The sequence below is a fragment of the Gracilinanus agilis genome, chromosome 3 (assembly GCF_016433145.1).
Source record: "Gracilinanus agilis isolate LMUSP501 chromosome 3, AgileGrace, whole genome shotgun sequence".
NCBI lineage: Eukaryota > Metazoa > Chordata > Mammalia > Didelphimorphia > Didelphidae > Gracilinanus > Gracilinanus agilis.
The window spans coordinates 369,827,302-369,855,117 of NC_058132.1; the positions used below are offsets into that span (position 1 = coordinate 369,827,302).

The 27,816-nt window shown below is 35.7% G+C and overlaps 1 protein-coding gene across 7 annotated transcripts; it reads right to left on the reverse strand.

Moving 5' to 3' along the window:
- Positions 1 to 7,950: 7,950 nt before the first annotated feature.
- Positions 7,951 to 24,946, reverse strand: LOC123242397 (PEST proteolytic signal containing nuclear protein). 7 transcript variants are annotated; one of them, XM_044670120.1, is made up of 5 exons: positions 24,693 to 24,946; positions 17,531 to 17,698; positions 14,100 to 14,128; positions 11,716 to 11,771; positions 7,951 to 9,828 (listed from the first exon to the last, which is right to left on the reverse strand). In XM_044670120.1, the coding sequence occupies exons 1-5, from the start codon at positions 24,754 to 24,756 to the stop codon at positions 9,699 to 9,701; spliced, it is 447 nt and encodes a 148-aa protein (XP_044526055.1). In that variant the 5' UTR covers positions 24,757 to 24,946; the 3' UTR covers positions 7,951 to 9,698. The 7 variants fall into 7 exon arrangements, with proteins under 7 accessions (XP_044526055.1, XP_044526052.1, XP_044526051.1 ...); XM_044670117.1 differs by having other exon boundaries at positions 14,100 to 14,171; positions 17,478 to 17,698; positions 24,693 to 24,929; XM_044670116.1 differs by having other exon boundaries at positions 14,100 to 14,174; positions 17,478 to 17,698; positions 24,693 to 24,894.
- Between the last annotated feature and the right edge of the window lie 2,870 nt (positions 24,947 to 27,816).

Sequence of the window (27,816 nt, forward strand, 5' to 3'; positions counted from 1 at the left end):
ATATCTAATTATTTGATTTCTCAAGTAAGGGAAAGAGAAAGAATTTGGAATTAAAAATTTTTGTTATACATAATTGAGGAAAAAACCCACAAACACAAAGCACGTAAGTATCCCATGCAGGTTGCCCCAGGATGGTCAAGCATGCCTGGCCACCATGGAGAATAGTGCTCTGGTCAGAAAGGCCCTCTGCAGTCAACTCTTAAGGCCAGAAGACCTGAGGGCTGCCTGCCTCACACCCAGGAAGCCCTAGAGCATGGAAACACAATCCTGCCACAAGGACCAGATGAAGAGTGCTACAACAAATAGGCCTAAGAATGGGGAAACACCTACAAAGAGAGTTTTGGGCCTAGAAGGAATGCTGGGAACCAGTAAAACACCAAATTTCCTACCATGGGGTAGTGATCACAGTCCATGCACCTTAGGGACTCTCAAAAGTTCATAGCAAGCTGACATGAGCTATTCAAGTACACTGTACCCAGAGGACACATGAGTCTGAAACTTGCCAGCACTTTCTGCACAGTGGAGTTTAGTGGAAGAGCCAACAGAACAAACAGTACACAAGAGGGCAAAACAAAGGACCATTGTCTTATCCAAGTCTATTGGAGCTTAGCCCTGCCAAAATGTCCCAAATCAAGAAGTAAAGCTGGAAATAAATTTATTAGCTGTTGTATTTATGTATTCATATGTGCATATAGTAATGTTTATGTGTATATACATATACATGTTACATTTATATTATGCTTAAACAGAAATACTAATGATAAAAATATTTTATGGATCCAGAGATGTCTTAGATAGTTACTCTATAGCCACCAAAGGCAAAGCCTTAGGTAAAGGTATACCTTTACACATATATAAGGTTTGAGGGAATTATTGGGAGAGATGAAATAAAGAGATAAACCATGTAACCAACCTTATTACAACTGGTAAAGAAAGTGAAAATAGAAATCTACTGGTAACCTCCTAAAACCCCACAATGAAACCCCAGGAATGCCACTGCCAAAATCTAAAGCTTACAGGTTTAAAAAAAAAAAATAGTTAGAAAGAGTTCAAGTACCAAGGAACAATGTTCAGGATTATACAAAATGATGCAGTTATAAGGACAGGAGAGTTTGGAATATTACATTACAAAAGGCAAAAGTCAAAAAGTTCACAATTAAGAATCGCTTATCTGGCAAAACTGTGTATAATCTTACAGGGTGAAAAAATGGATTTTAATGAAATAGAGCACCTCTTAGCATTTCTTAAGGAAAAGAATCTTCAAAATGCAAACACAGGAATTAAGAGAAACCCTGAAGGGGTAAATACAGGTATCTCTTCTACATCATGGGGGTCAGGTTAAGCACACCCCTTGACCTTTTGGAATATCCACGTAAAATTTTTTTGGCCTCCTTTCATACCAGAGAAGTCTGAATTTTCCTTTTGTGGAGTGCTTATAACATGTATTTATTGAGTTACTAAACTTTTTAAGGTATTTCCACATTTCTAGCCTTTATGTGTCATCTGTTGGATTTTGCATTCTTTTCATATACTTTTAATTTTTTATTTATTTTAACTTAAAAAAAAAAAGAAATTGTGTATATGTATAGTAGAAAGTTATAATCTTTTGATATAAAATATTATACATATATTTTATGCACTTCTGAGTTTCTAAACTTTTTGTGCTGCCTACTGACCTTCATGTGTCATCTGTAGCTCCTGCAAAAAACTCCCCCCAATTCCCATTTTGTATGCTGACCCCATAATATATTAAAACCACAATGGGAAAAGCTACAATGTGGAAGGGCTACTTGTACACTGGAGCACTAGAAAGGACTTAAAAGAGAAAGTGTATACTTTCTACTACTGGAAGAAGAAATAAATGTCTACTACGTCAAAGATCAGAAATAAGACAATAAAAGACCTGGGAACTTTTTAAAATTATTTTTTCATAATCTAAAGTGAACAAAGAAAAGGGAAAGTAAGAGGAATACACTAGGAAAGAAAGAAGAAGGAAGAGGTTAGGATTTAGTGTTCACGTAATCAGAGTGTATGAATAAAAGACTACATGAATTCGGAGGCAGTGGTTCATCTTCATCTAAACAAAATGGAATTGAACACACTCAATAGTTTGGCAGAAAAAAATAATAAACTCAAAAATAAAATAGGGAGGATTGGGAGAGGAGAAGAGGGTGATGAGGTAGGATAGAAAAAGATGAATTAATAATAAACAAACTCAGTGAGGAGAAAAGGTATGGTGGAATAGAATCAGGCTGTCTAGCATTGAATATACTCCTTGAAAAGAGGTTATATGGGAAGAAGAAAGTTTGAGGACAGGATGGAAGGAAATACAGTTAGTAGTCGCAACCGTGAATGTGAATGGGATTAACACCCATAAAATGTAAGAAGATAGAATAGATTAGCATGCTGAAAATCCAACAATCTGTTGTTTATAAGAAACATAAATTTGAAACACGAAGATTCACAAATAAGTAAATAAGGGGCTAGATCATAATTTATTATTTTTCAACTGAACTTAAAAAAGCAGAAGATATGTTCTCAGACAAAGCAACAGGAAGAAATAGATATGACTGAAAGAGATCAACAAAGAAACTGCATTATTCTTAATAGGCACCATAGACAATGAATATCAATCCTTAATATATAGGCACTGAATGACATAGAATCCAAATATTTAAAGGAAAAGTTAATCAGTTTACAGAAAAAATAAAACTTTTGATAGTTAAATTATAATAGAGACCCCAGTGTACCTCTTTCAAATCTAACAAAAAGATAAAGAAAGAAGTTTAGGATCTAAACAGCTAATAACAGATCTTTGGTGAATACTGGGTGTGAAAAGAAAAGAGTGCATATTTTTTAGCGCTCCCATAGCACCTGTGCAAACACTGATCACATATTAGGGCATAAACATATCATAAAAAAATGTGGAAAAGGAGAATTAAACACATCTGTTTTATTGACCAAAATGCAATAAAAAATATTTACTAAAGGATCTCTGAAAAGTAGATATGAAATAATTTAATCTTAAAGAGAGTCAAAGAACAAATCACAGAAATAATAATTTCATCAAGAAAAATCACAACGAGGAAAACAAAACATTTGTGAGGCAACCAAATCAGTCTTTTTTTAATTGTTCCAATTTTAGTATACATGCTGCTGAAGCAAGCCCCCAAGTCTTTTTTTTAACCCATACCTTCTGTCTTAGAATGGATACCAAGTATGGATTCCAAAGCAGAAGAGTAGCAAGGGCTAGGCAACTGGAATAAAGTGACTTGCCCAGAGTCACATAGCTAGGAGATGTCTGAGGTTGAATGTGAATCCAGGATCAACCAGTTCCAGGTCTGGCTCTCTAAACTACCTAGTTGCCTCTCAAATCAGTCTTGATAGTAAATGTATATTGCTAAAGTCAAAAGAAAACAAAAGAAAGAAGGAAAAGATCAACAAATAAGGAATGTAACAACAACAAATTCTGGAAAAGTGGCACATAAAAGACCCCAATTAAAGACAAGAAAAAATTCTGCATATAAAAGCAATAAATAAAACTGAAAACAAAAAAAACATGATTAAACTCATAAATGAAATTAGGAACTTCTTTAAAAATTACAAAAATAGATAAAATAAGCCAACCTAATTTTTAAAGAAAAATATAGACAAATTGCTGGTAATGGGGAAAAAAGAAAATTTCAGAACAAATGAGTAAGAAATAAGTAAATTATACAGAATTATTTTGCCAAACTATATGCCAAAAAATGGATGAGATTAATGAATACTTATAAAAATATAAAATACCCACATTAATGGAACAAGAAACAAAGAACTTAAATAATCCAGTATCAAAAAATGAATGAACTCCTGAAGAAAAAAGTCCCATGACCAAATGGCTTTACAAATTAATTCTATCAAAAATTCTGAAAGAACAATAATTTCAATATTGTATACACTGATAATGTCTTGTATGATACAAATATGATCTTGCTACACCTAAGTCAGGATAGAGAGAGTAAATAAAAAGGCCAATATCCCTCATGATGTCCTAGATACATAAGGAACTAAGTCAAATGAAATAACATATGCAAATACTTAACAAAATTTAAATCACTATATAAATATCTATTTATAATTATATGTAAAGGGCTATTCCTCAGTAGATAAATGGCCAAAGGATATAAGCAAGCAGTTATCAAATGAAGAAAATAAAATTCTTAAAACCATATGAAAATGTTCCAAATCACTATTTAAGATATGCAAATTAAAACTATTACAAGGTTCTACCTCACACCTCTGAGAAAGACAAATGTTGAAATCACTATGGTTAGACAAGCATACTAATGCATTGTTGGTGGAGCTGTAAAGCTTTATGGAAAACCATACCTAAAAAATGATAAACAACTCTTGACCTAGTAATAGCACTTTTAAGCCTTAAGAAACTTCAGAGAACAAAAAAGAAAAAGGCCTCTATGTACAAAAATATTTTTAGGGGCTTAATTTGTAGTAACAAAGAACTAGAAGCAGAAGATGCACATCAATCTGGGAAGGGTGAACAAATTATATTATGTGACTTTTGAGATATTATATTTTTAAAAAAAGGATTCAGAGAAAGAAAGATTTGTATGAATTCATAAGAAGTAAATTGAGAACCAAGAGAACAGTTTATACAATTATAACATTGTAAAGAAAAACAACTTTGAAGATTTAGGAATCTGATGAAAAAAAATTGCCAAGACTTCAGAGAATGGATGTTGGTATGCTGTTCACACTCACCCAACAGTTATTTTTTTTTAAGTTCTATTCTTTTTTTTATTTTTTATTTAATTAATTTAGAATATTTTTCCATAGTTACATGATTAATGTCTGACAGTTATTTGTAAAATTCACTTGGTGGGGCAGCTTAGTGGACAGAGACAGGGTTAGTGATGGGAGGTCCTGGGTTGTTCAAGTTTGATCTCAGACACTTCCTAGCTGTGTGACCCTGGGCAAGTTCCTTAACCCCAATTGCCTAGCTCCTTACCTCTTCTGCCTTAGTATACTTAGTACTGATATGCAGAGAGAAGATTAAGAGTTAAGAAAAAAGCACTTAGCACAGTAGTTGACACATAGTAGATACCAAGTAATTGTTGATTATCACACATACTCCATCCCCACTGTTAAGATGGCCTCAAGGTGCAGAACGAGGTACATTTTTTTGGACATGCATGGCTAACATGTGAATTGGACTACATATATTTGCTAATTCTCTCTCTTCTTTTTCATGGGGCCCCAGGGAGAGTCGGAGGGAGAGGAGCCAACAATAGTATATAAAAAAAGAAAGGAGGGTTTACTGAAACATTTTCTAAACTGCACAGAAGCAGGGCAGCTGGGGTAGCTCAGAGAACTAGGCCTAGAGACGGGAAGTCCTAGGTTCAAATCTGGCCTCAGACACTTCCAAGCTGTGTGACCCTGGGCAAGACACTTAAATACCCATTGCCTAGCCCTTACCACTGTTCTGCCTTGGAACCAATACACAGTATTGATTCCAAGATGGAAGGTAAGGGTTTCAAAAAAAAAAAAAACAAACTGCGCAGAAGCAAACAGAAGAGATCAAAAGGAAACACAGATGAGTTTTCAAAGTAGCATACTGAATTTATTATAATTTTAAAAGGAAAAGATATATTTAATATTTGCAATTATGTGTACAATTTTCATTATCTGCTCTTTGCATGTGGAGATACTCATTTGATGTTTAATTTCAGAACAATAAAGATCAAATAAAAAATAAGAGTGGGATAGTAAAATGATCCAGGTTCTAAAACTCCTTGATAAAGGAGAAATATGATCAACATGATGCAGAATTGCCGTTTGCAACTAGATGATACTTGGATGAAGTAAATCTTAATTATGAGATTGTTGAATGAAGGTGGTAGAGGGAGGCCTTAACTGAAATTGGTAAGAAACCATTTTATTCCTTTCTTGGACCCACTATGTATTAGTATCTTTTGAGAACAGCAAAGTTTCAGCTATGACAAGAAAGAAATGAGCAAAAGAAGTCTGATAGGAAAAGCAGTTTGTTAATAATAGTTTCATAGGACACATGGAAGGGAGGGAGCAACAAGAGTGAGTTGGGACTAATATGAGTGGAGTATGAAGGAGTGGGGAACTTCTGCCTAGACAGAGACTCAATAACAGGGATTTTGAGTTAAGAAACTTGACAGACCTGGTATAGATTGTAATAACCCTTTTCAACAGAAGGGTACCTAACTCCTTTGCCTGAGAGCACAGTTGATTTTTCATATTATATTCAGGAACAAGGGGGCAGGATAAGGTGGGTGATTGTTGGGTAGCAGGGTAAATGGCAATAGGCCAGTCTAGGCCATGGTCCTGTTCCTGGAGTGGAGAATGGGATGGGTGGAAAAAGGCCCTGAGTATAGGCACTCCTCCTTAGAGAAGGCTGAAGCTTGTTTACATATCATCTTCCAATCCCTTTCAGATGCAGAAGATATGTGCTGGGTTTGAAGTCAGGAAGACACAAGTTCAAATTTCATCCGCAAAACACTAGCTGTGTAACTTTGGGCAAGTCATTTAACTTGTCTTGCTTCGGTTTCCTCAACTATAAAATGGGGATATCAGCAACAACCTCCCAGGTTGCTGTGAGAATCAAGAGATCTTTGGGAAGACCTTAGAACAGAGCCTAGCACACAGTAGGTACTATGGAAATGCTTATTCTCTTCCCATGTGTTTACAAATATCAATCCCTCACCTATCACAGGAGTTACGTTCCAGAGACCCTTGCGATAGGTGAAAATCCACGAAGTAGTGGATCACGTTAGTAAACTTGCGCAAGCAGTAGTGGTGTATTACATTTCCATTGTGTATAGTATGGAATTCACCCACAAAATCCTCCGATATAGTGAAAACTTCACAATACAGAATATATTAAAAAAAAACCTGCGATACAGTGAAGCCATGATAAGTGAACTGCAATATAGTAAGAGACAACTGTAATATGGTAGCATTTACATAGCACTTTAAAGTTCTCAAAGTGCTTTACAAATATCATCACTTGATCCTTACAACTTTGAGAGGCAGATGCTATTATTATCCCCATTTGATAGGTGAAGAAATCGAATCAGAGGCTAAATGATTTGCTCAGGTTCACAAATAATATTTTTAGACCAGATTTGATCTCAGGATCTATGCTCTCTCTACTGAACCACCATGAAAAGCAGTTATATAAAGTGGACCAGTCCTAAAATCCTTTCCCACTTCTTTCAAGGACCAAGTCTTCTTCCATTTTGGCTTCTGCTTGCCTTACTTTTGTTCCACAAGGGAAAGTAATCTTTCCCTCTTCAAAAATTCCAAACCATTTCCCCCAGATCCTTTCCTTTCTACTTCTCACTCCCTTATATATGTTGTGTATATCCCTGTCCTAATATATATTTTAAGGTCCTTAAGAATGGTCCATGTCATGTGTTTCTTTGTATTCCCAGTGACTAAAAGTAATACAAAGTTTAAGTATTGGTGTCCTCTTTTCAAGTAATAGTAACTGACATTTATATTGTGCTTTGCACTTTCCACAATCCATGTGAAGTCAAGCTTTAGTTTGATCATCTAAATTTTAGGCCAACTTGATTTTATCCACATTTAGTGCAACAGTCAAGTCAGTCAGTCTTAATTAAATGCATGCCAGCTACATGCTGTGCCATGTACAAAAGGACACGCAAAAAGGAAAAAACAGTCTCTACCTTCAAAGATCTAACATTCTGACGGGAGAGATGATAACAACTAGAGGTACGTACAATTTTCAGTGAATATATTACATGCTGAATAACTAGTATCTAACCATTGCAGCTGAGTGATTTAAAATCTCATTTGTTCCTTTATCCCTTATCCACCAGTGAGTGGGAATCATTTATTTTATTTTGCTTCTTTATGGAAGATGGCAACAGTTAAGGAGAATAGAACATACCGTTTCACTGAGTTTCACAAATTTATTGGTATTTTAGTAAAGACATTCATCTCAGTCATTTCTCTCTCCTGTCTTGACCTTCGGCTATCATTTCATTTGGGTCAAGAAAACATTCAGAAGAGGAAGAATTCTTACTTTAAACATAACAATAAAATGGATAAAAATGGAAAGCTTGCCTACATTAAAATGTCTAAAGGTAAATTTATGAATTTGATATGGTTAAGTCAAATAAGGAAGAACTAATAGTTCTATATACATTTTCATTGTTTTAGGTGGGGCTTATTCTAAATATAAATGCAACTGGACAAAAGTATTAGGAATATACAGTAAAAGGCAGCTCCTGTGAAACGATTACCTATTCTAAGAGCTTAACTGGCAGTTACCACCAATAGAATAGTCTAAAGCTGCCTTCAAATTCAACATTGAAGGAATTTTCAAGAAAACATTATACATTTGTTTATGACAAAGCTTTTAAAGATACTAGAACAGGTGTTCCAACGGCATTATATTTCAAAGAAATTTAAGATTACATATACGATACAAAAATACAAAAGAAACTTCTCAGAACTTACAGATTCAAAGTATAAGTGGTCAGATCTTTCATAAAATAATTTTGAAGATGAACTTCTCTTGTATTTTCAGTTCCTGAAATGGGCTAGTGGTCTATAAAGAAATAGGCTTATAAACGAGTGTATTATATACTAGCCTAGTAATGAGAATATTAACGTTGCTTAAACTCAAATTGGTTTTCACCAAATCAGTAATTTAAACGTTCTGAAAAATACAGAAAGTGCATCTTTACCAACTTTATACAATGTTAATGAATTTTTGGTGTGTCATTTCTTTTAAAATTAAAAAAGCCAAATGCATTTAAACAATGTACATATTTTTAATCACATTTTTGGTGGTGGCTTACTTTTTTTTTTTTTTTTTTTTAAAGAAACAGCTTCCTTAATATTTACCTCAAGTTCTGGTGGAAATGCTTACAGGAGCTTGTTAATACCAATAACTCAGAGAAGCACATCTAAAATACTGATTTACTTCCACACTGAATGCTTGTACCTTTGAAAACCAATGAAGTTAAGACAAGCCCTGTTAAGGTGAATCAGGCCACATCATATTAAAAACTTTACATAAAATTTCAAAAGAGTAATTATGGGTTTTTCTTAAGAGCTAAGCTTCTGTAATTGCTGTTAGCAATGCCTAGTTCATTACTTAAAACAACCAAAAAAATGTCCATAGGGGGAAAAAAAAAGCTGTCATATTTCTCTTTTGTTTAAATTATTTAAAATCAATGTTCCAGTAACACTTCCCTCCCACTACAACACTCCTCTATAAGGCTGTTCTTGGGAGCCAGACAGTTTAGGTAAAGTTGGAGTTAAGCAGTAATTTTCAATTTGAACAATTGAAGAGACAGTAAACTTTTGCTTCCTCCTTAATGTGCTAATAGTTGTGACTAAAAAAATAAGCAATTCTTAAAAAGGTACCATTTCTGACTTCTTTATTACCTGTAACCTTTTGAAACTAATCACATGAAACTACAAAATTAGCAAATGTCTCGAAATCTGTATATAAAACATAAATTACTTCTAATTTCAAACTTTCATTTATTAGTATACCACTCAATTTTTTTAAAAGTGGCTCCAAAGATAGTCTTATACCATTCTTAAAAAAAGAAAAAAAAAAAAGAAAAAAAAAGAAACTGTTCCTTTTAACATTATACCCACCCCATAACCCCAATCTCAAAACACATCATTTAGTCATCATCTTGGTCATGGACATTTCCAAGGTGAGATTTTATATTTCGTTCCCACAGCTTCTGGTTATCCGAGAATCCATGTTTTCCTTTATTGAAGGAATTTGGTCCGGCCGATGTTGGTGTATCCCTGTTTTTAAGAATGAAAAAGAGTTTGTAAATAAGTTTAAAGACCTTCAGATAGCACTGTAATAGAACAAGGCATGAAAATTTCATCCTTCAATTCCCCCTGAAACCATCCTCCCCAACTATATGTTGCACGGAGGAATCTAAAATAATAATAATAAAAAAAGTATCAGGCTCTGAATACCAGCATAAATGTATGTGTATCTGTATATGTGGTATACATACATTTACACATTGAGGTCTGGATAATTTTTATTCTTTGAAAGCTATGGGTTAAAGAGAGAAGAAATAAAAAACCAGTCCAATTAATTTGTAATGACAGTTCATATTATATAGCAATTCAGGTAGTCACAATCTTAAGATAGAAAAGTACCAGTATTCCCATTTAACAAATGAGAAAAACTAAGAAGTTGAGGGGGCAGCTGGGTAGCTCAGTGGAGTGAGAGCCAGGCCTAGAGACAGGAGGTCCTAGGTTCAAATCCAGCCTCAGACACTTCCCAGCTGTGTGACCCTGGGCAAGTCACTTGACCCCCATTGCCTACCCTTACCAATCTTCCATCAAGGAACTAATACACAGAAGTCAAGGGCTTAAAAAAAAAAAACCAATAACAACAAAAAACAAAAACCTAAGAAGTTGAGGGATTTGTGTATGATCAAACAACTAGCATGAAATCTTGGATTTGAGTTCAGTTCTCTCCAGGTTCTAAGCCAATATTCTTTGCCCAATGAGTTCTCTCCTTCTCCAAATCCCTACAATCCTATCTTTTCATATTTTAGTGTCATCTAAAATGTGGTATTTTTCAATTCACATTGGGCTAAATAAAATGAAATAAATGATGGGCTATCCCACATCCCCTCAATGGAATCTTCTCTGAAAAGAAAAATACCATGAAGGCTTAAAGTGAAATATCAACACCAATTCTTATTTTCTGCTTTTGGGTTGTACAAATGTCAAATAAGGAAAATAAACACAGCATATATTGAAACCAACAGGGCACAAAATTAGCTTGAATTAATATTATCACTTTTAAAACTTATTTATCCATCTCATTTCTTTCAAAAGTCCTAGACTGTTCTTATTTGCATTATCCAATTTACAATTAAGAGACTTTCACTTTTTAGACTCTAGCTCCTTTGCCCTTTGCAGAATGGGTATCTTCCTCTATGGAATAAGTCTCTTCAAAATTTGGTTTGTTTTCAGGGCTTACTTATAAGGCATTGAGGTATTAATTTCCCAAGAATGGAGAGATGATAGTGGGAACTCCATATTAATAACCTAGTGGCTGACAAACTTAAAAAAAAATTAAAATCTATGATAGTTTTTGTTGTCTATTGAACTGAAAAGCATCTAGAGTCATCTGAAAGGAATTTAAGGATAAATATTTTTAATTATACACATATAATTTTTTCCCTCACAGATACTTTCCCCCCCATCAGACAGAGAAGTAAAGAGTCTCTGACTGCTCATAAAATTAAAATATGTGATTCCCCTTCATCCTAAAATGAATAAATTATAGTAACCTATCTCAAATCCTAGAATGAAGTAAAGCAGTAGTAAAACTTTCCGATGTGACCGTTCCCAGATATATTGGCACCTAACAATATCCTTCAATGACTTCAGCTCTTTTAGAAATTTATTCACTTTGGGGGGCAGCCAGGTAGCTCAGTGGATTGAGAGCTAGGCCTAGAGACGGGAGGTCCTAGGTTCAAATCTGACCTGAAGACACTTTCTAGCTGTGTGACCCTGAGCAAGTTGCTTAACCTCCATTGTCTAGTCCTTATCACTCTTCTGCCTTGGAGCCAATACACAGTATTGACTCTAAGGGTTTTAAAAAAAAGTTTACTCACTTTGATTAGCTAATAGTTGAACTTATGCAAAGAATTTAAATACCTTCCAATATTCTTCATTCTCATTTTTGCTTCTGGAGGCATTTCCTCTGGTTCACTCTGGGGAAAAAAAATACTATAAATGAAATAAAAGTAGGTGCAAAATTACAAATATTTTCTTTTTTTTAAAGCTATGGATGGGGCAGCTAGTTGACTCAGTGGATAGAGAGCTAGGCCTGGAGAAGTCCTGGGTTCAAATCTGACCTCAGACACTTTCTAGTTAGATGATTCTGGGTAAATCACCTAACTCCAAACTGTCTAGTCTTGCTGTTCTTTTTGCCTTGGAACCCATACTTAGTATCTATTCTAAGACAAAAAGTAAGGCTAAGGGTGTGACTGCTAGGTAAGTACCAGTATTTTTTAATATAGAAATTTTAAAAAACTGTTTAGCAATCAATAGTTTTTTAAAACCTTAAGTTTATGCAAAATTATAAATGCTTTGTAAAAATAATATATTTTTCATTGTTCTGAATCATGGCAGAAATCAAGACATAGAAGAAAAAAAAAGCTACTGTAACAATTTTAGCAGTAACTGTCTCAAACCAAAAGCCAAGGTTATCAAGATAACAAAAAAGCAGTATTTGTTTTCTTGTATAATCACTTTATGAGGCAAATAAAGACCTTAATATTAAGAAGGCAATCTCCTTTACTGCTAAAACATTTGGAATGACTAATCTCTACTCATTTTTCAGACTTACATAAAATGTGATAGGCTAGCTTAAAACCTTTAAAACTTTTACAACTTTTACAATAGATGTATTTCTTTATTTGGTCATAGCGCTCACTGGTGAATTAAATTCTTTAAAAAAGCTTTCCTATACTATCCAGGAAAATTTATGATCACATATGCTTATATCAAAGTGCAAACAAATTTTCACAGAGAAATATAGCACAGAATGTATTGTCTTACTGGAAGGAGTGACTGAACTTGGAAGAAGGTGGTGTGAAGGAAGGAGGAAGCTAAATGAAAAAGTTGGGACAAACACCAAGATTCCTTGACTAAGGGCCCTTTGAGTAGCAGCAACATCCCCCCTGTCCTTAGTGGTTCTGCTTTTAGCCTGGCACCAGCTGTAACCCTCCAGACAAACCACTCTAATGAAGAAACCAGTGCTTTGACCAGCAATACAAAACTACTTTCCTGCCCCATGATCAAAGATCCAACAAAAGGAAGTTTTCATCTCCAAAATTCTTGGAACTGAATGGTTCCAAAATCAGAAATTAGTTATCTTATCAATCAAAAACAATAACTAAGGATGTTTATACTTGTCTCTATCTCCCCTCTACTAACAGGCATGGCACACTGAAAACTTCTTATGTTTTCATTTGTCCATTCAGGAAGATGCAGAAATTAAAAGGCTTGAAAGTTCTTTAAGACACCTCTGAGCATCAGTTATATTTATCTATGAGATGGGGCAAATAATAGTGCCTACCTACCACACAGGGTTGTTGTGAAAAATCAAATGAAAAAATGTGTACAAGGTGCTAGGAAAATATTGTAACACTAGACAAAAGCTAGTATTACATAATGAAACTAGACTTTAGTTACAAATAAAAATGCTGTTTTCTTTTTTCAGGAGCTAATTTCTTTTCATCTCCAGCTAACCACATGGATAACAGAAAATAGGGCCCTGAGACCTTGTCCCCAAACTCTTAAAAAATTTTGAAATATGGGACATGATTACAACAGTCTTTCACATTTCAGTCAACTTCTGTGTGACCCATGAATTTCCTCTAAAATGCATTCAATCTTTGCTTAAACACCTTCAACAGTCACCCATCCTTTGCATGACTACCTCCAAAGCTTGAGGGTGATAGCATTCCCCTCTTCAAATACTGAAAAGACCATTTACCCACCTCTTTTCTCAAAGTCTATTAGATGCTACCAGAAAGGTTCAGAATTTGGGATATTCATTCATGCCATTAATATAAAAGGATTCTCTGTACCCTTGCATAGAGGCTGCACCCTACACCTGAAGTGTTTTTCCATCTAACTCCTCTTCTTGAATCCCTTAGATTTCTTCAAAGCTCAGCTCAAGGGCCATCTCCTTCAAGATGGCTCTCCAGTTTCTCTCTCAGTTGCATCTTTCTACTGACATCAGTGTGTAGTGATTTTTAAAAAAACAATCAAAATGCATTTATCTATGAATATGCTATTCCCACCGTAGCCCCAGAATGTGAGCTCAAGGGGAAGGATGGTTTTATTTTTCTAAGTGTATCCCTAGTATACATAATAAGCACCTAATAAATGACTGACTACAATAGTCTTACTATTTTCTACCCCATCACTCAATTTTTTTTTGTAAAGCCAGAGTTTTATTCTCTTTGAAGAAGTTCAAATTCTTTAATATGATTAATGTAGTTAAGAAACAAAATTAGCTATTGACTTACATCATCATCTTCATTGAAAACTGCTGCTACTGAAAGGGTTTTAGGGGCAAGAGTTGGAACAGTTTCTTTAGGCTTCTAAAAAAAGAGAAACATCAAAAATGTTGAACACTATACAAAGTTTATATGTTATATACATGCAATCACAAACAGGAAAACAGTGCTTCTTTTGGTTATTAAAAAAAGAAAAAGGTAAAAAAGGTATTTTGTGGCAGTAAATAAATCAGCACTTTGGAAAATCTTGTAGGTCCCCCATGCTCTCTAAGAATATAGTACTAGATTTGGTGCTATGGAACTGATTAGTAATAGTTTTTAAGTCACCATAGATATTTATATGTTAACTGCTAAGACCTTTTTCTCATCAAAATCTCATATACATGATCTTGTAGAGGATGGTTTCCCAAGGACAGCCCAATGCTACATGCATACCAAGCACTCAATATACATTTGCTGCCTGATTTTATGACATATTCTTTTATACGCCAACCACAAATGTTAATTATTTGGATCGTTGATTTGCACAAATAATCAAACCAAACAATACAATAAAATATGTCACAAAGCCCATAACTAAACTCTTTACTGGCTAGCATTAGTTGTTATATATTTATTAGGTTGCATAAAATTTGATTATGCAAAAATGTTAAATTAAGGGAGGTATAGTAACAAATGACCTGAATTTCCATTCCATATCTTTTAAAGCTTAAAAAACAAAACACAACAAAACTTATCAAAATCCTACCCTTATATAGTTCACCTAACCAAAAAACCATTTTGGGGAGGCTAATGGTTATGCCTGTTAGTATGTAATTTTTTCTAAAAGGACCATCAAGAGTATTGAAAACACAGCTGGAAAGAAGCCCAGATAACATTTTAGACAATCATTTCTGAATATTAATCTAGAGTCCCTATATTTGGCAGTCAAATACTGTTTTTTTTTTTCCATATTAACTTCAGAAAATAGCTGCTGCCAGATGACAGTTAACTAACTAGCATCACCAGTAGAGCAATTTTAGATATTTTCTCTATTGCTCAAAAACCTAACATTAACTTACTACTTATTAATTACCTAGTTTTACCAAGGTTCTAAGAGTTTAAAATGCTACATCTTAAAGTACATCTTAAATTGGTTTTTAGAAGTCAACATCTCTTATTACACTTACAAATAAAGATGAAGAACCTAGTTTTATCATGTGCTATTTAAGACAAGTGACAAATCCAGACACTTTACATAATTTAATGATATTGATATTATTATTTCCTATTATGCACCAGATTTTGAGAACAGATTTCATAAATTTAGAGAAAAGATAAGGTAGGAAAGTATAAACAAAAAAATCAATTCAATGAAATTGTGACATATTGTGAAGATCAAACATTTCAGATTTGTAGCTACAAGAAATTTTAGAGATGATAAAAAACAAACCGTTAATTCTACAAATGAGGAAACTGAAGCCCAAATAAAGTATTTGGCCCAAAGTCAAATAGTAAAGGCAAGATTTGAATCTAGGGGAACATTGAAAATTCAAGAACTCCTCACCCTTTGTGGAGAGAGGAAAAAACCCAAACCAGGGAGGCAGAAAAGCCAGATAAGAAATTATTTGATGCAAAAATATGCTCCAAGATTTTTTAAATTTAATTTTAAAAAGGAGAAATTGTAATAAAAAATGCAAGAATAGTTTAGTCCTATAACCATATTAGGAAGGCTAAAATCATGAATTAGCTGAGGCTTGTGATAGATGAAAGAGTTTTTTTGTTTTTAATAGAAATGTTACATTGAGGAGAACAAGGTCTGTATAGGCCTTCTATTTAAGGTGAAAGGAATGATAACAGATAGCCAAGAGAAAAAAGAGCATTCAGTTCCTATTTCATTTCTGTTTTCATCAAGGAGAAGAGTCTTCATAAAAATGAGAAGGAATATTAGTTATGAGGGAACTAAAATTCAAGTAAGTGAAAGACATAAGAACACTTTACTTCCTGAAATAAGTACAAGGAAAGAGCCCAAATATGTGAGTGTAGGTGGGGAATGTTTTTCTCATTTCCAAAGAAAAGGGAATTCTACAAAATATAAGGCAGTAATTGTGACTTCCAACACCTGGAAAAATTCTAGACTTGGAGTATTAAATGGATAGTTTGTGAGCAAGTAGAAAGAAAACTAGTGGTTAATATCACCTGGCCAGGGCTCATTAAAAACAAGTCATTCTAGACAACTATTTTCTTTTCTTGCCAGGGTTACCAAATTGGGTTATCAGTGGGAAAGTTAGAGACATAAAATATCTGGAACTTATCAAAATATCTGATAAAATTTCATTAAATTATTACAGAAAATATAAAGAATCAGAATAAAGATAGTACAATTAAATGAATGCAGAATTGACAATAGTTGATACAGCATTTGAAAACAAAAGGAAACTGGGCTAGGTATCTACAATATATGATGAAAAAAATGGAATCTAAAAAGGTATTGAAAGGTTAGAATAGTAATTTAAGTTTAATAAGCCAAAATTATCAGAAAGTTTTCCCCACAGTTGGGACCCATGGATATTAGTGAGGGAAAACTCCCCTGCAAGGCTTTTTGGACTCAGAAATGCTCCACCATTTGACTAACAATTCCAGAACTCCTTAAGAATGAATTCAGTACTCTGCCTTTCTTGGCCTAGACAGGGCATTTTTATTATTTGTGAACACAAAAGAAATCAGACCAGATACAAAACCAAGTCTTGGAGCCAATATTCTCCTACCAATTGGAATATGGCTGGCCTTACAAGTGAGTTAAGTCAAAGGACCAGTGAGGAATGGTAAAGACCTGAAAGATGAATAAGAGGTAGTTTGATTCTGGGAGAGTTAAGTATAAAGAGACTGATTAATGGGACACTAATCAAATAGCGACTGAAATATTCTGGGAACAAGTGATACAAGTTGAAAGTGCTTCTCACTGTCCTGCTTTGAGCAATCTTTCCCATGGGAACATTTCCCCATAGTCTGCAAAATCTATTCTATCCGGAGGCCTTTGCAGTGCCATCAATCTCTCTAAAAGCACAGCATATTAGGGTCCTGATTCCACAAGCCAGAAAGTATTAGGTGAAGGCTCATTTCCCCTCCTCTGAAGATATTTTCTAAAGCTCAGTTCAATCTAAAGTGACGTCAATAAAGTTCTCATTCTATGATTCTGTATATTATCTGTCCTAGGTTTTTCACTAACCTTTCCTAAAAATATGAATCTAAACTTCCATACTCACATGCAGGTACAAATAACCATAGGTTACACCTCAGTTTTTATTTTAAACCTCATTTTTGAATTAAGATTCTCCAACAATATTCTGATCTCCTCCCAGATTCCACCCATCCCTTGTGAACACCCAGTTCAAAACCATAACTCACACTTGCTCCAAGTTTGATGGATATGACAGGCGCTTTCTTTGCGGTCTGACTGCCTATGGCAAATCCAAACTTGGCTATCTTTGCGGGTACAGGCTTGGATGAGAAGTCTTCGGCTTCTTCTTCAGCTGATCGCTTCTCTGCGCTGCGACTCGAATTTTCCCCTCCATTACTGGAAGAAACAGTCTTAGTTTTCACAGGTTTTTCTGCCTCTTCTTCAGGTCCTGGTGAAGTCGAAACAACTTACCAAGATGAGCTAATTTTACTGAGCAGAGTGATGGGAGCAGCAACCTCATAAAGCATTGTTATAAGGAAGGTACCTCTGCAGCTGCAAACCTACTGACCCAACAGTCTCTTCCACTGTTTTGTTTTGTTTTGTTTTTTTGAGCATACAGAGGGAACAGAGATTGTGTGGCAGTAGAAGAGGCTCCTTTGAATTAACTGGCATAAAATACAGGGCAATTTAAAATTACAAACTTTTTTTTTAAATGAACACCCTTGAATTAAACATTATTCTATTACATAAAACAAAAAGTTCTTGGGGAGGGAGGGGAATAGGCTGCTTAAAACAAAATACCCAATGGGTAAAAACTCCTCTGCACAATCATCTAACTTGTTAGCAATTAACTGCTTATAATTAAGGGCAATCTTGATAACGAGAATAAATATGACTAGCAATTTCTAGTAATCTATTCCCATGATTCCCATAAATATCTACTTAAAAGGGGTTATTCAGTATTGTTGTGGAACTGACTTTACAAAGAAATTGGTATTATGTTTAATCTCTTTAGAAATGAAATATGCCCTAGAATGTTGGTTATATTTCACTTGTTTGAAACTACACAGAAAGCTGTTAAGTAGAAATGAATCATTTACACATATGAATGCAGATGTTTTCCATTCTCATACTGCAATCATATTAAATTCTCAATTATCTATTTTAATGAAGTAAGCATATCATGGGTGAGATAAAATAGTCAATAACATACAAGCAATTCACATTCAGTTTTGGAATATACCAAATTTATTTCAGTGATTTTGCTTTCCTAAAAATATCATATTAAATTTAAGAGTCTGAAAAAAATCAAAACGTAGTATTTTTAAATCAGTTGATATTCCTTAAGTATATGCCAGATGAGTAGCAGAGAGGGAGGTGTTCAGGAACATATGGGGTGTCAGGGAATGAGGAAGCTAGGTAAAGATTAAAAAACTCATTTTCTTTTAGTCCCTCTGTTCTAGATAAGAAGCATGCACACTGTTGCTATGGATGTGTGGATCAAGCACAGATAATAGGAAAAACTGGCACAAAAAAAAAAAAAAGGAAAGGAAAAAAGGACACAAATGTAGTTAGCTATGCTTTAGGGTCCAAGTTTTGAAACAGGCTTATTATATATTTTTTATTCTTTAGATTAATAAATACTTGAACAGAATGTTCAAACTCGTTTGGGAAAAAAATGGAATGAACACCTTCAAGTTACAGCTAGATTCCCTTTAGTCACAGGAAGCAATGAGAACAATGTTATAATGCTACCAAGAATGGAATTAACTAAGATTTTGTTTTGAATTGGAAGTTAGGGAATTAGGTGGAAGAAAGTTCTATATCATACCTGCAGTGGAGGGCAGAAGGTGCCAGTTACTCATTAAAATATTATAATAATCACTGAGGAGTGAATGATTGCCCAAAATACACGTTTAAAAAATAATGCAATCTAGACTAGCATCTCAATTTAGAATTTTCAGATAAAAGGAAATTTAAAAAGGATTTATGAAAAAGCTATCACTTTTCTAAGTATTAAATTTAGGACTTCCAAGTAATTATGACCACTTCTCTTACAGACACAATTGCCCACATAGGTTTTAACTTATAACTAAACCAACTGACTTAAGCTCAACTTTAAATGAGTAAAAAAGATATGGTAGTGAAATAAAACAGGAGAAACTATTTTAATGAATTGTATGTTGTGTAGGCAAATTATATAGGAACATGGTCATTCACCCAATCGACACATTTCAGTTTATATAATCAAATGTAAAATATTAGAATGAATAGCATAAAAATAGGCAAGCTGTAGTCTAAGGCAAGAAAGGCTAAGGTTTTTCATCTGGGGTCCACAAATTTGTTTTTCAAACATTTTGATAATTATATGTTAATATATTTGGTTTGTAATCCTATATATTTTCTGCTTTTAAAAACATAACAAAGGAATCTTTGACAGATTTCACTAGACTGTCCAAGATACAAAAAAGTTCAAGAGCTCCTAATCTAAGGTCTAAAGACAAATAAGATCTATTGCTTTTCTCCTCATATTCCCTTGCTTCTCTCTTGGTACCCAAACCCCATCTTTCAGGAATAAAATTCTGGGGCATAGGGAGTTTGAATAAATTATAACAGAAATGAATTAGGAGGAAAAAAAACTGGGGGATCAACAAAATATCCAGAATCTGAGATTTGCTTGGCATGAAAACTCCATCCATCATCCAAATCTTATATCAACTATAATTTAACAAATTTAGGTAATCTCATGCTAGTAAAGGTTATGTTAGTGCCCAAGGTAACTGTTAAGAGATACACCTATATAGTACAACTTAGGTGTCAAAGGCAAAATTTGAATTCAGATCTTCTTGATTCCAAATCAAAGACTATTCTTCTCTAATTCTCTAAAGTAGGCACTAGGGATACCAATATCAACATGATATATGAAAAATAACTGTATCAAACCTCTGCAGGCTTCCTGACCTATAGGTATACTGAATTATATATATGGACTCAATTAGAATCTTTTTTTTTTTTTTTTAAACCCTTACCTTCCATCTTGGAGTCAATACTGTGTATTGGCTCCAAGGCAGAAGAGTGGTAAGGGTAGGCAATGGGGGTCAAGTGACTTGCCCAGGGTCACACAGCTGGGAAGTGTCTGAGGCCAGATTTGAACCTAGGACCTCCCATCTCTAGGTCTGGCTCTCAATCCACTGAGCTACCCAGCTGCCCCTCAATTAGAATCTTGATAGATCAGACTTCAATAGGAGAATTCAAATGGGAGTCAGAAGAGTTCCTCTCAAACAGCAAATTATGGACAACACAATTTTACCCTTACTTGCATTTCTACTATATAAAAAAATGCAAGCTAAAACATCATCCATTTCTCAGGTCTACTCTGAGAATAATGTCATATATATATATATGCTCTACCAAGAGCAATAATTTACCTTTGGACTTCTGAAAGTCAGTCATGCTGATGACTTCATAAACATGAAGTACTTTTCACTACCTAGTATGTAAACTTTTAAGCTACTGAATCAGATTCATAATTATGGATTTTTTGAGAAGGGGAGAAGAGAAGAGATATGGAGAAGAGTTTTGAAAGAGAATGAAAAAAATAGATGATGATCAAAAGGTAGAATCTTTTCCATGGAGGATAAGGTCCACAGAAGAAATAATGAGTACAAGCTGATTTCATCACTTTAAATCACTTAAATATTTTCCCTGACTGATGATTCTGCTTTGGAATAGGCTTCCAAAAATACATCTAGTAAAATATGGAAAACAAACCAAATCAGAAACTGAGCCCAGACAGTATGACAATCAAACCTATTTATTATCGCCTTATTTGTTAGATAGATTTCTACTGTTTGTATCATAAAGCTCATGGAATAAAACGAATTTTCCAATTAGGTCAAACTTATCAGCAAATATATTTAAAAGAGTACCCTCCTCCAAGTCTATCACTACATATCCTAAAGCAAGTAACCTAAAAAGACCCAAAAGATCCAAAGCTGGAAGAGACCTTGGATGTCATTTAGTACAATCTGTTCATTTTAGATAAGAAATCCAAGACCAAGAAGGTTAAGTGACTTGCCTGATGTCAGGCAGTAGTAGTGAAAGAGCCAGAATTCAAACCCAGGGTCTGGACTCCAAATCTTTCCATTATATTATTATGCTGCCTCCTCAGTGCTCTGGGTCTTTTACAAAGAGTTATTAAGTCTACAGGAGTTTTAATATGATTTATATGCTCCTCTCTAGGTCCCCAAGAAAAAGTACAAACTTTGTGGCAACCATACTGTTATCTTATTTTTCTGCTTTAAAAGTATTTAACTTAAAATAGTAAATTTCTATAGACATATGAACAAGTTATTAAGATTAGTTTTGGATGGAAGTTTTCTTAAAAAGGAATTATTTGTATCCTTTAAAAGCAATATATAAAATGTTCAGATTAATATAACCAATCTGAAAACAAGCTAGATGAATCTACATTTACCGAAATTTTTCTTTCCCTAATAACTGGCACACACACAAAAATACCTACGTCCCTTGAAGCACATAGAGGTCTTATTTGGAAGAGGGTGCTCAAGAGTACCTTTTTGTGACCTGTTTTCAAATGCTAACAGGTCTTTAATATTCTTTGCCAGTTCATTTCCTAAACTAGTTTAGCAGACTACAACTGGCTAGGACTTTAAGATACAAACAGATTTCTCCTGGTAAAATCTGTTTGCTTCACTAGTTTTAAAGTCCAGAGTTTAACAAAATTCTTACCAAATCCTTGTGCTCCCCTATTTTTCCTCCTCCTGCCTTTTCCTGGTAGGGGGAGGGAATCATGACTCTAGCCAGAGATACTCTAACCCTACATAGGGAGGTTCCAAAACAAATTCTTGCAAATCAACTGTGTTTACAAAGTTTACTGCTTTCATTACTACCACTGAAGAGCTGTTACAACTTGTGTCTTGGACAACATTAAAGAAGCATTTTAATGTATCCAGTTGCTACTTTTCTGTTTTTCTGCTAAAAAAAATCTGAAGCATTCATAAAATGTGATTTCAATCTGAAATCTGGGGTTGGATGAGTGAATTCATTGAAAAATTTTCCCCCGATTAAATGAGGGGAAAAGTTCAAAAGGCCCTTGAAGCACATTTGAACAATGTGCTAAATAGAGAAGCAACTGATAAAATAGACTAATCGGGGGACTAATAACTCATTTATGAAGTACTTGAAAATTTTGCAAAGCTGTTCTCACAACCACCTTGTAAAAAGTAGGTAAGATATTATCCTAATTTTATAGGTCAGTACAGGAAGGCTTTGGAAATTTAAGAGATATAGATAAGATCACAACCAAAGAGGATAAGATCACAAAAGTAAGTACATATCTAATCTGAGATTTGAATTCTGCTGTCTTGACTATTCCAAGTTCAACACTAATAAGGCACTAAATTAACTACATTTTAAATTATGAATTGACAACATAAATTTGGTTTATAAACAATGAGACACTCCTGCTATGGCTAATAATATTGCTGCTACAATTGATACAAATTATTTCACTTATTACTCTACAATTCTGACATCAGTAATTTTCTTACTGTTTGTTCCAACATTTTGACATAAAAATTGATGCTAAAATAGCAATTCAGCATACTACTCTGCAGGTAACTTTTTGGAATCATGGTGGCAAAGCTGCATTATTTGGAATTTCCTGCCATTTCTGAGGCATTTTAGAATAACATATTAAACTGCTCCCTACTCTGATCCTTTGGAATACTAACAACACTTAAAAGGAAATTCTAGCAATCACAGGCACATGAGCAACCTTGGATTTTATATTTGCAGTGTGCTTTCCCATCAAAAATGACTAAATTATTCTTATTTTTTATTTGGGGGTACAAGTTTATTATAAGTTTTCAAGATGGTTTTAAAGTATAATATGCTGTGGTTATTGGGGTGGCACTACATCTTAAGAATGGCCTTAATGAGACAGTATTATATTGCAAAGTTTGTTTCCTATACCTTAATTGGAACAGAAAATCACTTGACAAAGTTATAATATAACACACAGAAGGGCCAAATAAAATACAGTATTTCTTCCTCTACAACCATGACCTTCAAAAAAGGAGTTTGGGCACAAAAATAATTGAATATGTCAATATCTCACTTATTTCTTTTTAATAGGAGGAAATAACTTTGACCAGACAATTCACACTGACAAATGAAAAGTGGGCACTTCACTCCTCATGCCACTCATTAGTGGGTTTTCTAAAAGATTTTTCGCAGGTGCTGGTGGAAGACACCTAAAATATTGTAAAGTAAACCCTTAAATCGGTTTAGACAAGTTTTTTCATCTACATTGGAGTTTGGGTAGGGGAAAGGGGAGTGATAGTATTATTATGTAATGTATCTTTTTCCCTCTACAGAGCATAAATACCCATCAGAATGACAGGAAGAAAGGCAACAAAGCTAACATTAATCTGAGTTTTATTTATTCCACAACATAACAGAACACAGGACAGGTCACACCAGACCATTTGTGCGCCTAAAATCTGGCATTCTGCCTCCTAGCGACAGCCAAAAAGGGAGAGAAAAGAAAAGACGGTTCGAGGGAAGGCAACAAGACCCTGACCCTGTGACCATGCAGTTAATGAACAAATTCATTTTAAGGGTGAAGAAACATCCCACCCCCACCCCGCCCCTGCTCTTTCCCAAAGACCACAAAGAAATGGGATGGGGAAGGGAGAGAAAGAGAGAGAAGGGAGGAGGGAGGAAGGTGGAGGGTAATGGCAGAGATAGTGACCTGACTCACTTCTGGGGCAAACAAGCCTCGACCAAAATTAATGAACGCGCCGGATTAAGATAAGGCCCCTGTTGGAAACCGGCTGCCCCGGGACTCACAAACGGGGGGGGAGGAGGGGGGCTATTTACGCGTGGGAGGGCTCTCAGAAGTCAGAGAGAGTGGAGGAATGGGAAGGGAAGGAAGGGGAAGGCGGAGAGGGAAAGGAAGGGACGGCTCCCGCACTGCGGGCCCCGGGGGAGGGAAGCGGGAGGGCTGGGACGAGAGAGGCTGACCAGTCCGAGGCTTCTTTCCTCCCAGGCCTTAGGGTGATTCAAAGTCTGGTTCCCCCCCCCCCCTTATCCCTCCCCCATGCGTCTAGTCGCCTCCTCGAGGGAGGATTCTGGGCCAGGTCGGGAGGGGAAGTGAGAGGGCTCTTGGCCCCCGGGGTGGGATCTGGCGCTCCGGGGGCTGCATCTTGCGGATCCGGGGCTCGGGGCCCACGAGGAGAGGAGCGCAGGGTGCGCCAGAGTCCAGCCCCGCCGAGGGCGCCTGAGCCATCCTCGTTCCCCACCCCCACCTCTGCCTCCGCCTCCGCCTCCTGCATCCCCCCGCTCCTCCCACCCCGGGGGCTCGGAGGAAGGCCCAGAGCGGCCCCCGCGGCCCGCGACGCTGGGTTTGTTTTCACCTCCGGCGCTTCCTGCTCGCTGCGGCTTCTCCGGCTTCTCCTCTCCCGCTTTCCCGTCCGCCATTTTCCCCGCCGCTTCCTCCCCCGCCACCGCGCCAAGGACGTCACGACCACGGCCCCGCCCCGGCCACCATAGAGTGAACCGAATGGCGGCCGGCTATGGTCTCCAAGAGGAGGAAACGGCTAGTCCCGTCCCTGCCGGAAGCTGTAGTGTGACGCCATCTCCTCTAACATTGCGGAAGGAAGGAGCGGAGCTGGTCTCCGCCCAGGATTGGGTAAACGTGTAGCCAATCACAGGGAGGATTGTATTTTTTTTTTTTTAACCTAGTTAATCCAATCCGATTGACTTGTGTTCCCATACCAAACGGGATAGTTTAGATTCTTGCTAAGGAAGGGACCAAAGGGAGACAAACATGTTTCTTAACTTTCCGCTTTGTTAAGCTGCATCCTGCTTTCTCCTTCGAAGGTTATCCTTCACATAAATTGCCCAGTGTTTTTTCCTGAAAATCCGATTATATCACTCCCCTACTCAAGAAGCTTTAGGGGCTCCCTAGTGCTTTTAAAATAAAATGCCAACACCTTTGTTAGACATTTAAAGCTGTTCACGAATTGGTTCTAATCTAATCTACCTTTCTAGACTGATCTCACATTACATACACTCAGAAATTGCTGTTCAGGGAACAGGATTGTACAGTCCACAAAGGAACCATTTAAGTCGGCTTTACCTTTAGCAGGAGCAACTAATAATGATCCTGTGATCCTGCTTATCACAGCCTGTAGGGAATATGGAAAAAAGGAAGGAGATATCTTACTGATATAGGAGGCTTTACATCCTGATGCAACTGAACCTTTCAGCCATATTTCCCATTGCTTCCCTAAAAGTACTCTGTACTCCAGCCAAGCTGTTCTATTAAGTCCTTAGAATGTCTTGCTCATTCCCATTTTAGAGATTTTCTTCTTCAGGACTCAGAATGTTTTAGACACTGCCAATTTAATCTTCCCAATATTAGACGGTTTAACTGGTTGTGTGTGTGTGTGTGTGTGTGTGTGTGTGTGTGTACTAGAAATAACTGATGTATATATAAAAGGAAGTTTTTGGAACTTTAAAATGAAAAAAATTAACTAAGCTAGTTAATTTCCCCAAAAATGCATTTATTTAAAGATATATTTTAGCTAGGATTTTTCATAATATGGAAAATTATCAGTTTAAAATTGCAGGCTTATAGAATATTGCTGGCTTTCCTTAGTTTACTAGATATTTCAATAGTTGTGTTTTTTAAATAGAGAATTATGATTTCTTTGAAAATCAGTATGAAGAAAATCCTATCATACCATACCACAATGAATCTGTCCCACTTTTTTTGGTGGTACTCAAACTTTTCTCTACTGGGTATTCAGAAAAAATCTAGTAAGTACTACTTATTGAGCACTTATCTTTTTGCTTTAACACATGAAAAAAATCCAGTAACCCCACATCCTCAAGCTTGGAAATCAATTACAAAATAATTTTTGTTCAACTGAATTTACTGATTGAATCTACAAAATATTTGTAAAAAAAAAATCTGTATGGGAACTTCTAGGCTAAGATGGCCACAAAGTAGAAGCAAGGGTCTTCTTTTCCTCACAACCAACCAATATAAAGCACCTCAAAAGGGCAAAAATCAAAATCAGAAGAGTGAAGGGGCTTCCCGTAGGGCACAGCCTTGAAAGTAGGCAGGGTTTGGTGTTTCCAAGCTAAAAGGGGGTAAAATTACACCTACCAAAGAATGAGCTCATCACCCTTCTGCCACTCCTACTATGGCACCAGAGTCAAAGCAAGTGCTGGGGCAATTTCTAGGTTCTTTGGGGCTGGCTGAGAGCACCACAGACTTACTCCTGAGGCCAGTGAGACTTGGACCCTGAGGCCTAGAAACCCAGAGCTTGGGTGCAGAAATAGGGCAGAGAGGGGCTGCCCATAGCAGATGCATTGGAACCTGGAAAAATAGCCTCAGGGGAAAAACTACTCTGTAGCTCCCAAAGAGCCTGCCCTCCTCACTCAGACTTCTGGCTGGGAAGGGAAGAAAAAACTAACACAGTAATGACCACCAACACCCAAGAACTACAATCTACAAATACCAAAATAAATTTTTAAAAGCCTGACACTGGATAACTTCTATGGAGAAAAACAGCAGAGTACAAAGGCAAGAGCAGAGAGTGACAAACAAACACATCCAAACTTTCCAGAAAAAAAAAATATGGAAATTGGCCACAAGCTCTTGAGGAACTTAAAAAGAAATCAAGAACCAAGTAAGAAAGGTAGAAGAAACTTGGCAAGAAAAGTGGGAAATAGTTCAAAAAGATAATACATTTAAAAGATAGAATTTCCTATTTGGAAAGAGAAACACAGAAATCACATGAAATAATAAATCGGAGACCAAAATTGACCTGCTGAAAGCAGGACAGACCAAACTAAAAAGAAAAATCAAAAGATCATAGCTGAAAACCAGTCTTTAAAAACTAGAATAGGGCAAGTAGAATCTAATGATCTCACAAAACAGCAAAAATTAATAAAGCAAGGTCAAAAGAATAACAAAATAGAAGGAAACATGAAATATCTCATTAAGAAGATGACAGACCAGAACAGATCTAGGAGAGACAATTTGAGAATCACTGTTCTACCAGAAAACATAGAAAAAAAACAGGTTGACATCATACTACAAGAAATTATTCAAGAAAACTGCCCTGATATTCTTGAACAAGACGGCAAAATAGATATTGAAAGAGTCCATAGATAACTCCACATTAAGTCCTCAAAAGACAACCCCCAGGAATTCCCAAATTCAAGAGCTTCTAAGGTAAGGAGAAAATATTGCAAGAAGCCAGAAAGAGACAATTCAGATATTAAGGAACACCAATTACGATTACACAGGATCTGGCAGCCTCTACACTAAAGGACTGCAAGGCTTGGAATATGATATTCAGAAGGGCAAGAGAACTGGGTCTACAACCAAGAATCACCCCATCAAAACTGACTATATACTTCCAGGGAAAAGTATGGGCATTTAACAAAATAGAGGATTTCCAAGTATTCCTAAAGAAAAGACCAGAAATAAATGGAAAATTTGATGTCTGAATCCAAAATTCA

Bases quoted from the DNA above. Each gene is read 5' to 3' on its own strand.
- LOC123242397 (XM_044670116.1), bottom strand. From the start codon at position 24,756: ATGGCGGACGGGAAAGCGGGAGAGGAGAAGCCGGAGAAGCCGCAGCGA. The intron at 17,699-24,692 runs GTGAAAACAAAC...CGACTTCACCAG, and splicing joins GCGAGCAGGAAGCGCCGGAG to GACCTGAAGAAGAGGCAGAA. The intron at 14,175-17,477 runs GTGAGTTATGGT...CTCTTTTTTTAG, and splicing joins CCATCAAACTTGGAGCAAGT to AAGCCTAAAGAAACTGTTCC.